Source organism: Pterocles gutturalis, unplaced genomic scaffold, assembly GCF_000699245.1.
Source record: "Pterocles gutturalis isolate BGI_N339 unplaced genomic scaffold, ASM69924v1 scaffold6356, whole genome shotgun sequence".
Lineage (NCBI taxonomy): Eukaryota > Metazoa > Chordata > Aves > Pterocliformes > Pteroclidae > Pterocles > Pterocles gutturalis.
In genome coordinates this window covers 53,506-67,854 of record NW_010102991.1, presented here as the reverse complement: position 1 = coordinate 67,854, position 14,349 = coordinate 53,506, and the positions used below count along the sequence as shown (strand labels likewise).

At 45.8% G+C, this 14,349-nt stretch overlaps 1 protein-coding gene across 1 annotated transcript in view; it reads left to right on the top strand.

Moving 5' to 3' along the window:
- The window catches only part of PAPPA (pregnancy-associated plasma protein A, pappalysin 1), a gene marked incomplete at its 5' end in the record, with an annotated part of 150,569 nt that overhangs the window by 88,091 nt on the left and 48,129 nt on the right, over nucleotides 1-14,349 (top strand). The window contains 2 exons of the mRNA XM_010086512.1: nucleotides 10,489-10,602; nucleotides 11,000-11,135. Of these exons, the coding sequence (XP_010084814.1) occupies nucleotides 10,489-10,602; nucleotides 11,000-11,135 (250 nt within the window). The remainder of the gene's footprint in view (nucleotides 1-10,488; nucleotides 10,603-10,999; nucleotides 11,136-14,349) is intronic.

The window sequence follows — 14,349 nt, the reverse complement described above, 5'->3', positions numbered from 1 at the left end:
TTGAGATGTCTCTAAAAGGCATGGTTTTTGGAGGATAGTGCTTATCCAGCACTGTCCTAAAGGTCTCTCGGGACAATCACTTTATCCCCACCTGGAAATAAGTATCTACTTTGAAAAGAAAAGAAAAGAAAAACACAAAACTGGGGACCATTTGGGTAAACTCTTGAGCTGCTCTAAATCTCTCCTGAATTGTTCTGCCTTAGTTGGAGCCATAACTGTTGAGGAACCCCAAATCCGTGCTCATTTTTAGAAATACTGCCTGTAAAGTTGGAGCATCACTGTTTCCTCTGAGGTCATTTCGGTGGTGAATCTGATAAGAAGAGATGATTCACTTGTCTGGTAAGTGGGCCCAGCTCCCTCTGCTATCAGCAGGAGCCTCCCCCTGGACCTGGGTTTCCACCATAGCCTCAGGGTCTGGCTGCAAACTGTAATGCGTGCCAGGAAACGGTTATTTGCATAATCAGTGCTATTATCTGGCTGTGCCTGTACCTACTCATGGGGAGAAGCCCTCGTTTCAGGAGAACATCAAGTTCTGCTTTAGCCATTTTGGTCATTGGGCCAAAATCCATACACTTAGCACTATGGGCAGTGGATCTTTTTTTGCCATTTTTTGGTGATTAACTCTTGCATCATCGCTGTGAGAGAAGACAAATCTTTTTTCAGAGAGGGGAAGCTGAAGCGCAGGGAAGAGATGACCTTCTTCCACCTTTCTCCATCCAAATATCTTTGAAAAAACTGCCCTTCTATCAGAACAGATCTATTCCTGGTGCACTGCACTGTGGTTATACCGTGACCCTTACCTGCTGCAAAAGGAAAGCCTCACCATTTGGAACTTCAGCCGTGTCCCAGCAGTGGTTTCTAGTGGGAAGGGCTGAGCCCTGACAGCTGTGAGGTCCTCCATCCCCTATGTTCCCAGTCCATCCTCCCAGAGCCTGCTGGGAGGCAGTGAGTCTGAAGGTCCCCATGAGCTTCTTCTCACAGGTGATGCTCCTACTTTAATCCCCCCAGTAACTTTGTTTGGAAGCACCTGGGAGTTTCTGTGAACTCCCTTACTAGCCTGGGACATCAAGGATGACCTGCTCCAAGTGGTCTTTGTCTTAATTTGTTGGAGTTCAAAGTTTATCACAGCTGTTCTGAGGTTAGAGGGAAGTGATGGGCTTCCCCAGACACCTGCAGCCAAACCTTTGCTTGGGTGGAGATGCTGGAGGAAGCCACTGGCTGTTGGTCTACGGGCTCTCCCTGGATGGTCCAACTCGTTCAGAGGAATTTGTTTGCACAGCGGTGGTTTCATTACTCGGCAATTTCAGTGGGAAAAGCCTGATGAAGCAAGGGGGAACCTTCTGATTTGCATACCACAAGCCGTACCTTCAGGTAGTAAGAAAAACAAGCCCCAGGGTTTCATCTTAACGCACACTGACGTAGGGCTGAGTAGTTGGATGGGAAACCAACAGGTTTGACTGCCGAGGTGTAACCACAGCCAGCTCCCCAGGACGGCTCATGGTAGCTCCCCTCCATGCTCCCGCCACGCACTCCCCAGGAGCCCCGCCACAGCCTTCCCTCTCACTCTGAAATTCAGGGCCTCTTCCCAATGCATCATCTCCCTGGATGTATCCAATTAAGGCCTGTTGACAGCCCAGAGCAGGCTTATACCCTTAGGATTCAAGGCATGTGTATGTCTTCATATAGGGAAGGACAACGACGGGGTGTCTGGCTGGCTCGCCGGAGTGCCGCATGAGCAGCTTGGGGAGGGAAAAGGAGGCAGGGAGAGAGAGGTTTGCACCCCCAGTTATCCTCGCATGTGGAAACGCTGTGTGTTGAGGGTTGCGTGTGGTTTACACAGTGTGTTTACATGCTCCGTAACCCTAAACAAAGCTGAAAAGCATGACTTTGACTCTGGAAATAAAAGCGCTGGAAACCCCTGGTTTTCTGCACATGAGAAAGTTTTGTTCTTTAAACACACAGATGTTTTTAAATGAAAAATCACTCTTTTGACCTTTCCTGAATGCGATCATGTGGTCAGGGCTGACATTAACCACTGCACGGCTGTTTGCTTCAGCCGCAGGCAAAGCTTAGCGAGCAATCTTCCGAGCTCGCGGTAGCACCTGTGTTGTGTCACATCTCTTGGAAGCTGCTCCCATGCCCTGTGCGCACTTGGGGCAGCTCAGGGGAGATGGGGTTAGGTACAGGGATATTTAGGATTTATTCCTACCGTGCTGGAAGCAAAAGCATTGTGTTTTTTTCCTCCTTGCTAGTGGAAAAAGATGTGGCCCCCCCCCCCCCATTGTTTCTCTTCCTATCAGAAAAGTTGCCCAAGTGCTTCTAAACATCTCTGTCCACCTCAGCCAGTGTGTTATTCTAATGGAGAAATCCTCATGGAGCTGAAGTTCTTTAGGGATTTGTTGTTGTTGATTTTGGGCTTTCTCTAACTAGCTGTGCGCTTTCTTCATCCAAGCAAATTTATAGGGCCAGCTTTGGGAAGGAAGGAGGGATGTTACCAAGTGGATTGTAACAAGCCCAATCCAGCAGTGCCAAACCAGCAAAATTCCAATGAATCCAGTGAGTCGGATCCACTAATATAATAATAAAAATATATTTTAAATCCTCCTAAAGTGTGGCTCATATTCTGCCTTTGAGAGTTGGATTTTCTGATGCCAGTGGCTCCCAAATTAAATGCTTCAGTCAAAGAAAAAAAAAAATAAATCAGCTTTTGCTCTACTCCTTGGTGGTAAAAGCTTATGGGATGGGATTGTTTTCCTTCACCATAGCACCCCCACGGCCAGCCTTGGCCTGCAGTTATACGCAGGCTTTGCTGTAGTGGACCTAACTGGTTCAAGTTAAAGACAGGCAGTTTGGGAACCCGAGCGCTCAGCCAACAATAATGTTCTGGCTACTGTATTTGTTTAACCTCGCTCTCCAGTGGATGGATATACAGTCTGTTAAAGCACTTATCAGTCTATAATGCCTTCACGCTTTTGTGAGCGACGATGGGGAAGTTGTAGACAGGAGCCTTTGCTGCGGATTGAAAATGTCTTGTAGCTTTAATGAGGCTGATGTTTGCAAAACAGAAGGGATAAGGTCCTGGTTTGGGCGCTGTTTCTTTATGCTGTCTGACTAGCGAGTTGTATTTGGCTGCTATTTCTACCAGCAGAGATATTTGTGAGTTTGAACATACTAGCAGAATGCAATTCAGGGCTAATTGGAAGAGTTATGCCTCCTAGGTGAGATCCCAGCAGTGCTGGGCTGGGAGATCCTGATGTTTGAGAGCAGCATCTTTATGTCCTACTGCTGCGTTGAAGGGATAGCAAACCGCTGATGTGAATAAACCGGAGCACATGGCAAATTGCTCGGTTACACTTCCACGTCCTTCATATGAGACGTATTCTGCATTGCTGTGCTCTTGGAGCCATCGCTTACTTTCGCATCCTTTCAGGGTGCATTGCTGAATGGCAAAAGAGGCAGGGGCAAGTGCAAATTGCACTCGTGAGCTCCAAATGCTGGTGTTTACTTGTGCAAAAGTTGAGTTGATTATTAAATCACATTAGTGTTGGTTTGTTTTTTTTTTTTCTCCTCATTCTTTTCTTATAGTTTCTGGCCCTGGCTCAACTGATGTCTTTGGGGTGATCCTTTGAACCGTGCCAAAAATCACCTGGTTAGGGGTTTGTTGTAAAATCAAAACTCCATATTGTTTTTTCCACAGGTCCAGCTAGCATCCTAGATATTTTGATTACACCTGGCTGGATGTCAGAGATGATGTGGATTTGGGATAGGGCCAGTCAGAACTGATTTACAGTTTTTTTCAGGTCTACCATGTGAAGTTTATGGTTTTATGTGATTTTGATTTGAACTCACCGGTTTTAAATGAGGCTTGCTTTGAATCTGGAGATAACAGAAATTCAAAGGAAAGCTCAAGGAATGCAGCTCTGCACGATTTAAAAATTGAATTATATTGTTCATGCAGACTCTTTGGAAGTGAAATAACTGCGTTTTTTTGAGCAAGGGAAAGTTAATAAGACACGTTGAATACACATGCAATCTGTGCCATCATTTAATGGAAATCCCTGTAGCTCCTATTTGCTTTCCTGAAACTAAACCAATTTATATGACAAGACAAAATAGCCCTTGTATCTCCCACTCATTTCTGAATCACAGCCCTGTGTTACATCCAAAACTCTACCCAAGGAAATCTCCCTTTGGAAATGAACACTCTCATTTTTATTGTAAAGCAAAGGAATTTATCATCATGTCACACTGCAGACGCACTATTGATGCCAATGTCATACCAGCTGTGGTGTTTTCACACACATAAAGGTCACTTTGCAAATACTAAAAATATCCAACCAAACCTTCAGCTGCAAATTGAGGTTCTGGGCTAAGAAAGCTGTCGTAACGTGCTGGTTGAATACTAAATCTGCAAGGTCCAGACATTATCGGCTGCTCCAGATTCAAAGGGCAAGTGGCTGTGCTCAGACTGGACGTAGCAACTGGCACTGGGGCTTGATTTCATCCTGCAGGAGATATAATCTGCTTCCCAATCCCACAGCCAAATCCTGTTCTTCATTACACGGGGAAAATTGACAGATGAGATTTCCTCTTACTTCTGAGCCAACTGAATCTGGGAGTAATATCGCATCAGTGTGTTACTCCAGGAGTTTTGTCAGCTCCCAGTTGATAAAGCTTTTCTGGTGATCACCTGCCTGCATGCCTTTGGCCTGAAGCAGGACACGCTGCAGTTTTTCATCTTTTGCCATCAGAGCTTTAAGTACCCCCATGGAAACAGGCAAAAGCAGACAAAGAGCATGGAACTTAGTAAAACTGTGTTACGAGATGTCGAGGACAAGGAGAGGTTTGGAGGAGAAGCTGCAGTTCATGAGCGTTGGAGGTAAGGGAGGGCTGCTGCTGAGGAAAAAGCAGCAGAGTAGAGGGTAGGAAGGCTGTGGAAGAGGGAGGACACAGCTTTCTCTCATCATTTTATGCCTATAACCTATGCTGCTGAATCTCAGATTTGGTTTTGATTTTGCAACAACAGGGTATTTCAAGCTCATTGATAGTGCACAGAAAGATTTAATATATGTGCCAGTTTGGAAAAAGTAACTTTGAATGTTTTCCTTACGTTTTTAAAGCCCAACCTGAGATGACCCAATGCTGACTTTCAGAGTTGGGCAGAAAACTGTTGACTCAAATCTTCTCACAGGACAAATCCAGATCACTAGTAGATACTAGTCCTAAAGTATTTCTGAAAAGAACCTAGACAGAGAGCAAAAATTCTGATGTCCCTTGAGCTAAGCCTGTTTGTGTCCTATTTCCATCCGAGCTTTGTGGGCTCCTGAGGTTTGAAAGGGCCATAGAAATTGGCTGATTTTTGAGGTGTTTGTTGGAACCCGAATGGTCGTGGCCTTTTTAATGGTTCAGTGCTCACTAATGTGGGCAATTTCATTTTTTTCTGTAACTCTAACCCAATTCCCAGCCTAAATGAGAAGGAACAGTGCAACAGCTTTTAGAACAGATTGGAGGAGTGTGCTGCAGTCGGCAAACTGGGTGGCATCCATGTGGCAGTCAAGCTGCCTTATAATATTGGGCAATAAACAAGCAGGAGCTTTTCTGATCTTTAGCAACTGCACCGTAGTTTCTCATCCTTGGGTAAGAGTAACCTTAGGTCTGCAAGAACAATAACATATTTAAGAATAAAAGGTCTGGGTGACTGCCAGCCCCCATGTCTGGCAATGAAGAGAGCAAGTTTTCATCTGTAAGAGATGTGTTAAAATGCTGCTTATGTCATGGCTGGGATTCTCTGGCATGTGTTGAGTTAAATATAAATAACATTCTGCAGAGCAGTCGGCTAAAAATTGTAGATTAATTAGGTTTCATTGTTATGGTTGAAATCTGTTCTTTAGCTGGATCGTCAAACAACAGAACATGTCGTGTTTGTGTTTCCATGGGTTTTGTATCAGTCCGTGAGTATTTCCGTGCACTTGTACAACCTCACTCAGGATATTGTGTGCTTCGTGAACAGATGGTACTGTGGGCTTTACCAATAGATCCTGTTCCTGCTTGTTCTGCAGTTGGTGTTTTGCAAATGGGACAGGGTATAGCGTGTTTTGTCCCAGAAACTCCCCATCATCGTGGCAGCAGTGCAGTCCCCAGTAAAAAAAAGGAGGGAGAGAGGCAGCGGCTTTGTGCTCGGGGCACGCTGACCACTTCCACCCTTCTCCTCCCTCCTGCCTGATGGACAAGTGCTTGAAGACATGGTCTGGAGGGAGCCTCGCTGTGGGACAACAGATGGGATTTGGGGAGCAGACAGATCTACACCCTGGAGATCTGCTCCATTTCCAGCCGCCCGCGGGTATACAGACAGGCACGTCCACTGTGACTGAGGCGCCAGCGTGTGCCAGAGCTGGGCAGGGCAGCATCCTCCTTCAAAGAGCAGCTTTGCCTGACTGCACTTGGAATTATTTTGATGTTCCAATGTGAGAGACAAGAACCACCAGTGTCTACAAACCTGTGGTGCCTGTCTGTGCTTGCTCAAAGGGCAGGACAGTGGGATGGCACCTGCTTGGTATTTAACCTGCTCCTTGGGGGGAGAGATATCCTTCACATGCATATGTGCTTGGTTGTCCCTTCTCTCTGTAACACCTGAGCACCTTTTTGTGGCTAATGGCTTTTACCCTCAAGATACCCTGTGATGGGGGGGGATATCTTTGAGCAACCTGGGCTAGTAGGAGGTGTCCCTGCCCATGGCAGGGGATGGAACTCGATGATCTCAAAGGTCCCTTCCAACCCAAACCATTCCGTGATTCTATGATTCTATCATTCTCATCTTACAGACAGGGCCCTCAGGCCTGGAGAAGCTGAGTGTTGCCCCAAAGGGTGTAACGGGGACATGCACTGGGCACAGTCACGTTGAGACCTTCCAGTGCCCAGTCCACAGGATCAGAGATCCTTAACCTGGAGTTTGGCTGCAACAGGAGCCCATCAACACAACTTACTGTTGCCTGAAGTCATGGGATGGCTGGGAATTGTTCACAAGGGTGCCTTCCAAAATTTGCTCTTCAGCAAACAGCAAATTTTTCCATATTACCTTGGAGGAAAACATCCTGAGGAAATGGAGTTGATTGTGGTAGTAAATGCATTTGAGATGTGGCAGTGAACTCAGTGCTCCTGATATATCACTTTTCCCTTTCTTCTGACACATTCTTTGGTCCCCTGGAGTAAGAGAAGGAAAACAGGAGAGGCGGTTTGGAGAACATGCTGTCCCTGTGATTGACAAGAGGTTGTATAAATCAGTCAAAGGGAATCCTCCAGGCATTCCCTCTTGTGGGAAGATCCCACAGCGCTCTCTGGCCTTATTCGTTCTGTCTCTCGGTGTTTGTGTACAAAGTGTGTGGGTGGGAGACGAGCTGGATTAGAACCTCTGAGAGGAACAGACATTGGCTCTTTTAATTGAAAGCAGCTTCCCAGGGAGGGGTACGACATGAGCTTCCAGTAAGTAGACACAAATAGTCCCCGAACACTTTGGAGCAGATACTAAGCTCCTGAGGATCCCAGTTGCTGTGTGGGTCTGAGAACCTGGATAAGCCCCAGTGAGCAAAGTTTTGAGTCCTACGTGATGCTGTCGTTCTTCAAAGCAAATATTTCAGTGTCTGGTAACACCCTGCAATGAAAAGTACATCTGTCCCTTCTTCCCTCCACAGCTGTCAGGTGCTTTAGCTGCTGGTTTGTATCACTGTAGCAAACTGGAGGAGGTTAGGAAATAAGCATGAATTCCTATGGATTTGTAGCCATGAGGAGAAGTGATGCTCTGTCTTCCAGGCCATTGGATCTTGTAGCTTAGAAGTGGTGGTGCTGCCGGAGTAAGTGCCTTCACGCTGCTGCCATCTTCTAGGGGTGCCGTTAAGGCAGAGGTGTGAAAGGTTCGCCCAGCAAATGGATCTCAGACTTTGCAGTTGCAGTGTGACACTCAATAACTGGGTAGAATAGAAAAGGGATGTATTTGCCATGTGCATTGGAGCGTGTTGAGATGGTGGAGGCTGTAGATGATTGGGACTGTTTATCCCATCAGGTTGTTACAAAATCTTAAAGAACTTTGCTGCCATTAGCCAAGTTTCCTAGAGAGCAGCTAGTGTAGAAGAGGTTTGGTAGCTGCTCCTAATGTCATGTCTGTTAGACTTTTCCCACACATCTCAATTATGCTCTTTTCCTAAAAGAACTTTTTACCCCAGTACCACTTAGGAACACTTGTCTGAGTTGTGATGGATCAGCCTCAGCAGGAGGAAGCTTATCTAACCTGCTCAAACCAGGCCAGACTGCCGAGCCCGCACACCTCAGCTGCACATGGCTCAAACACAGGCTCTTTATGCAACGTTGGGATTTTTGCTAATATTCTCAGGCAGAAGCAGAAAGTGCTGGAGTTCACACAGGCACACAAATCAAACAAGGCATTTAAAAGTTATCAGAGATTTCCAACCCACCTCAGCAGAGGTTTATTTTGGGTTTGATTCAAACTCTTGGTGAAGGTCTGGGTGATTTCTTAATTCAGGTTTTCACTCATCCATTAAGTGGCACTTAAAATGCACCAAACGTCAGTACTTTTGTTTCTTTCAACCACCTTTTTTTGGACCAGTAGAGCAGGAGGAGATATAAGAACAAAATCATATAAAAGTAATGAGACCTTTGTTCATGTCAAAGAGCTCTCTGACCATATAAATTGCAGATGTGGGTAAGATAAATTCCCTAGCTGGAGAGGTATTAAAATAAAAACCATGCTCCCAACAAGAGACAGGCTGCTGAAAATGCAGGAAGGGAGAATTGCGAAATGGTACATGTCGAATTGCTGGCCTGAATTTCAAATGCCAAAGATAGTTTATGTAAAGCCTTGCTCTGTTGTAAAATGTAACACTATCCACTGGCTAGCCTCAATGAAGCTTGGTCCCAGTTGTTTTAAAAAATAAATAAACTAAAAATCTTCTTCCAGCCCATTAAAGCTGATTTATGTTTTGCCCATAGATTCCTCTGTGCTGGATCTTGAGGGACTCAGATTATAGAGGTGATTACCTCACTTTTAGCCAATCTGGTTTCTCATTCCCAGGCATCCCAGGCTCTCTGTGCATTGCCTAGACTTTGCCTGCCAAGACCAAGAGGACAATTCCATGCAGAAATACTGAGTGGGCAAAGGATTTTGAATGGTTAGACACATTTCTGTTGATCGTCTTGTTTGACTTCAGGGTTTTCTTTTTGTTTTAATAATCAGGGAAATTGCTCATGGGACCAGCTGTACTGACAGCACATCACCACCTGATTGCTCAGTTTAGGCTCTGGTCTTGGAGAGAAATCTAATCCTGTCCCCAAGAGTGCCTGGCTCCAGTTAGCACCTAGTGCAGGTGGGCTGTGTGGTCGGTCCTGGGCTCTCCTGTAGCTAGCATGACTGCTGGAGATGGTTTTGCCTCTTGGGTTACATCTGTAGCTCCATTGCCATTCTACCATGCAACTACAAGGAATTCCCTCGATCCCCATGCCCCTGGTAATGACAATCACTGAGTTCACCAAAGTGTTGTGGATCTTATCAGGTGCCTTAAGATGCTCCAAGAGCCTCAGCTGGAAGCATCCTTCTAATGGAGTTGTAGCCTGTTGCATGTGAACATTTCCTTGTTCTTATTTGGGGCATGAAGGCTATGGTCAAGCATGTTCGTTTTCTGAGCAGTGCGGTTTCAGGGTAAATCCTACCATTTCTTGCAGCTTCATTTTCACATCTGACATGCTGACAGCAGTGCAAGGCTCTCTGGTACTTAAATTCAGACGTTTTCTTCATTGAGCTTTTCATCCATGCCAGCACCTGGGATTCATCTACTTGTTCTTTACTGAAAAGAGCTGTTTGCTTATAATCCCATGCAGCCTGCTGTGGAAAGTGCTGTAGGTGTAGGAAGATGGTGATTCCACTTGCAGAACCTAGTTAAAAAAGAAAAAAAAAAAAAACTAGTTTGCTTAAATTGGGTTGTAGAGACAGGAGTTTCCTGGCTACACTTGCTTCCAAGTGTACATGGCCATCTGTAACTTCCCTGGAATTACAGGGGCATGCAGGTTTAAATAGGGCATTGCTGGAGTACTGTGGAGAGCATCTGCAGAGTGTCTGCGCTGTGAGCTGGTATGATCAGAAGTGATCGTCACTGACTCCAGTGGGAAGAGGCGCGGTCCATTTGGGTGGGAGCAAAGTTGTTCTGAATGCTGTCAAAGACCTCTTACTGAATGAAGAGGAAACTGTTGGCTGCCATTCAGCTGCTGTGAGTCTTTAGCTCCTTTTTATGTTTCATTTTTTTCTTATTGAGATGGAAGACGTGGAAACTTCACTTTTGAATAATCTCATGGTATTTACAGGTGCCACTATTGTGTATTATTTTATTCTAGCAGTGCACCTGGACTTTTTTCTCTACTTTAATCAGTCCTAATACCTCTTACTGTTATCCACGTCTGTTTTGGTGTTTCTTTTTTGTCCTGCAGGTGTGTCGAACTAAGGTGATTGACTTGAATGATGGTGTCTCTCAGTATGCCTGGTATCCCTGCACGGCCAACTTCCAGTACTCCCACATGACACAGACCATTTTCTGGCTGAAGGTAGGAAGTGCACGTCATTCAGAAGTCTTCTCTTTGCCTGTCTCTACAAAGCTTCTACAACAGGCAAAATATCATGGGACAGCCTTCCCAGGGCCAAGCTGCTCCTTTCTTTGAAGTACGTTTAGTGCAAAATAGCAAAAGAAAGTCTCTGAGCGAGAGTCAGTGGTGAAGTCCCCTCCTGTGACAAAGCTATTGAATTTCTGAGAAGTTACAGCCTCCAGCTGCAGGACTGTTTGACTCGAGTTTATCTAGTTTGTGTAGGAGAGACTGGAAGAGAAGACTTCTGTGTGACTTGGGATGGGATTTGTTGCTTTACAAGTCCTGCACTGACTCTTGGGGTCTTTCAAAGCCCACCACAGTTCTCCACCTCAGCTTTTGTGGGGTTTTGTTTTCCCAGGCTTATTTTTCCCAGCCTATGGTAGCTGCAGCAGTCCTAGTTCACTTGGTCACTGATGGGACCTATTACCTGGATCAGAAGCAGGAGACCATCGGTGTGCAGCTGTTTGACACCAAAGAGCAAAGCCATGATCTTGGTAAGATTGTATTTCATTCTTTCTTAATCTGCTGGTACACAAATTGACCGATACTCCTGCTCAGTTTTTCCAGGATCAGACAAAAAAAGTGCTCGCTTAATGCTCCAAGACCCGAGTTTCACTAGTTTGTTGAAAATGATGCGTCATTCTGTGCAGACATTTCTCCATTCACTATGTTTTCAGAAGTGATTAGTTCCTCTTCAGTCACTGAAATACGCACTATTTCAGTGCTTCACTCACAGCACCTCCCTGGAGAGACATTGGTGGTGATTCAGATGAACTGTTGGTAGCGGGAAGTAGGGAACCTGCACGAGCTGGTGCAGCAAATGATTCTGCTTTGCAAGGTGTAGTTGGGGGGATCTCTAGTCCTGCTTGCAGGGAGGTTTCCACAGCTATTTGATGGCCAAAAGTTTTCATGCAAAGTATTTCAAGTTTGATGAAGGTCGAACACCAGGGCCCTTGTGGGATGCTTGCGTGGCCCCAGGCAGGTGTGCCTGACAGAGGCTGTGGACTAGCTGGTTGTGCTGAAGTGCCAGGATGGACCTTTTTTGTCTCTACCCAGGTCCCTGAACCTGGGAAAGTTGTGTCTGGTGAATGGATTCTGCCTGTGTTTAAGCTCCAGGACCAAAGAGCTCCACCTAGCTCCCAACTCTGTGTCAGAGTAGGACTTGGATAATCCCTTTCCAGCTGTCTCCTGCCCTTTTTTTCCACTGGGAAGAAAGCTGCCCGTGTCGCCCTGAGAGCAGTTTTTAAGGAAACATAACCCCTCTCCCCCAGCTTTCTGTTTTACCATAAGTTTGCAGTTCTGACAAGCTGAAACTCCGATGAACTTTCTACTAGTGATGAGAAGAAGGGACTCACAGAAGTGACGAGGTGTTGGATGACTATCCAGGGTAATATATAATTTGGTGGGGTGTGGAGGAAAAGAGAGAAAATATGTGTGATGTCTTTTGTCTGAGAACAAACCAAAATTCATAGCAAGTTGTGCAGGTTGAGTCAGGATAGCTCCCGGTTTGCCAGAGCCCCTGGATTAGTCTTATTCTCCTCCTTTCGCAAAACAGTGGCACTCCCTCTGAGAAATAAATGATGGAGACACAAGCATGCCAACAAATACTTAATGGGGGATTTTATAGAGACAGACAGACAGATTGGGAGAGAAAAAGAACAAGAAAGAGGAGCAAAGAGGAAACTGAGGGTTAGGTTTTGAAATCTTCAATGAAGTTGCAACATGAGTTTGGCATGGCTCGGACTGACGCCTGGAGATCTTCACTGCTGAAATGCTGCCTTCATCGTGGAAAAGCCCCTCTGACCTTTTCAGAAGAGGCTGGCTGGGAGCAGAGGAGAGGTGTAGGTAGGCTACCCAGCAGTTCTCACTCAGACAGAGCTCTCAATCCCTGTTTTGTCTGAGTTTTGGGTGCGGCGTTGAGACTGTTTCCTGGCTATTGCATTTGATGTGTTGGAATTATCGCTGTGGCAAGCTAGAAGCTGCAGCTGAAATGCAAAGTTTGGCATGTGCTGGGTGCAGGATTGACTGCAGACACTCAGCCAGCCTTAAGCAGAAGTTAGTGGCAAATTAAAAGTACATCCAAAAGGAAGCAGCAATAATTTAAAGCTTGATCCTCAGTGTGCTAACGACGCTCCCATGAGCAAAATGCACTCTATCCAGAAGTGCAATTTCCCACCTTGTTCAGAGCAAGTTTTTACCCTGCAGACTCCCAGAAGATAATGAGAAGATTCTTCGGAGTCCCAACAGGAGATGAAGAGTTTGGGATGCCAAACGCCTCAGCACTGGTAGTTCAGAGCCATTGTAGACACCGGGGTTCAGCTGCTTAGTGCTGTGCAAGAGCTGTTGAGTGTTGATGAGGTTGGTGCAGAGCTCCAGAAACAGGAGTGAGTGTGGAGACAGCACCTGTACTATCCTGAGTGGTTTTTTGCTAATGAAGGCAGGTTAGTTAAATGAACCTGACCTGTTCAACCCCCATTTACCTTGTCGGGGTCAGAAAGCATCCGCAACTGCAGCCCAGCTCTGAGGGTCTGTTTGTTGTGGACACCACCTGAGTGCGAGGAATGAAATCGGAGTGAATAAACAGCCTCATACCATAAGGTCTTTCTTGGCTTTCCATCAGAGAAGGCAGAAACTTCCAAGGAATTTGGGAACCCGGGATTTGAAGTATTAACTGCACCTGTTTGTAAGTGAGAAACGTGCACCGTTCCACAAGGAGCCGATATCAAAAGACCTGTGGGAGGCAAGTAGACAGGGAGGTTATTCCAGGGTCAGGTAAAGACCAAAATAAAGAGAGGCTTGCTTTTTTATTTTATTTTTTTTTTTTTTATTACAGGAAGATATATATTTTTTTAAAGTAGAGGGTGGGAGATCGATGTTTAAAGAGAGTGGTCAGAAGTCTGTCTTAATTCACAGGAAATCACTTCCTAAGGAGAAAAATGAAAACTTTTTTATTCCTTCCCTTTTGAGTCAAGAAACTTGAACTGGAAAAAAAAGAAATATAGAAATCCCTGAGCCAGTTAAACATGCAAATAGAATTTATTTTATTTTCAAATTGGTAAGTGTATCAGGATAGCCAAAGGGCCTGGGCCAAAGCCGTTGCTGGGGGAGCTCCAGTGAAGCGAGTGGAGCTGGAGCCAAGCTGATCCTCGGAGCAATGCCACGGACTCGCAGAGGCAGGGCTTTGCAGTCAGCTGGCAGGCCGGGAATCTCAGTTAATGAATTTTGAGGCCAAGCGACAGCTGTCTGTCCTCTGAGTTACCCCTGAGATGGATTTGGCCCATTTGAATTCAGGTTGCCTCTACTTGAAGGTGGGAATTTCTTCCCAGCTCTCACCGAGTGCTTTCTCTGCTGGAGAGAAGGGATTGGGAACTCTCCTTGTCACCTCTCTGGTGCTTCTGTGCATCTCGACCTCTTGAGACCATTTCATTTTCCTGAGACACAATTATTTTTTTTCTCAAATGAGATCACCTGTAAAATCCTCAGTGGGTCCATCACCCTCCTCTCTCTCTCCAGGGCCATCTTTGCCTTTTTTAGCAAAGAGCGAGATACCCTAAGACTGAAAACCATCAAAAGAATGAAAAGTGGGCACATTTGGCCTAGAGCTCATGCAAAAAAAGTTTTCCATTGGGTGCTAATGACATGCACAGCTACAAACAAGCCACCGATGCCTTGCCTACAGTGCACAAAGCCACCCAGCCTGGCGGCACC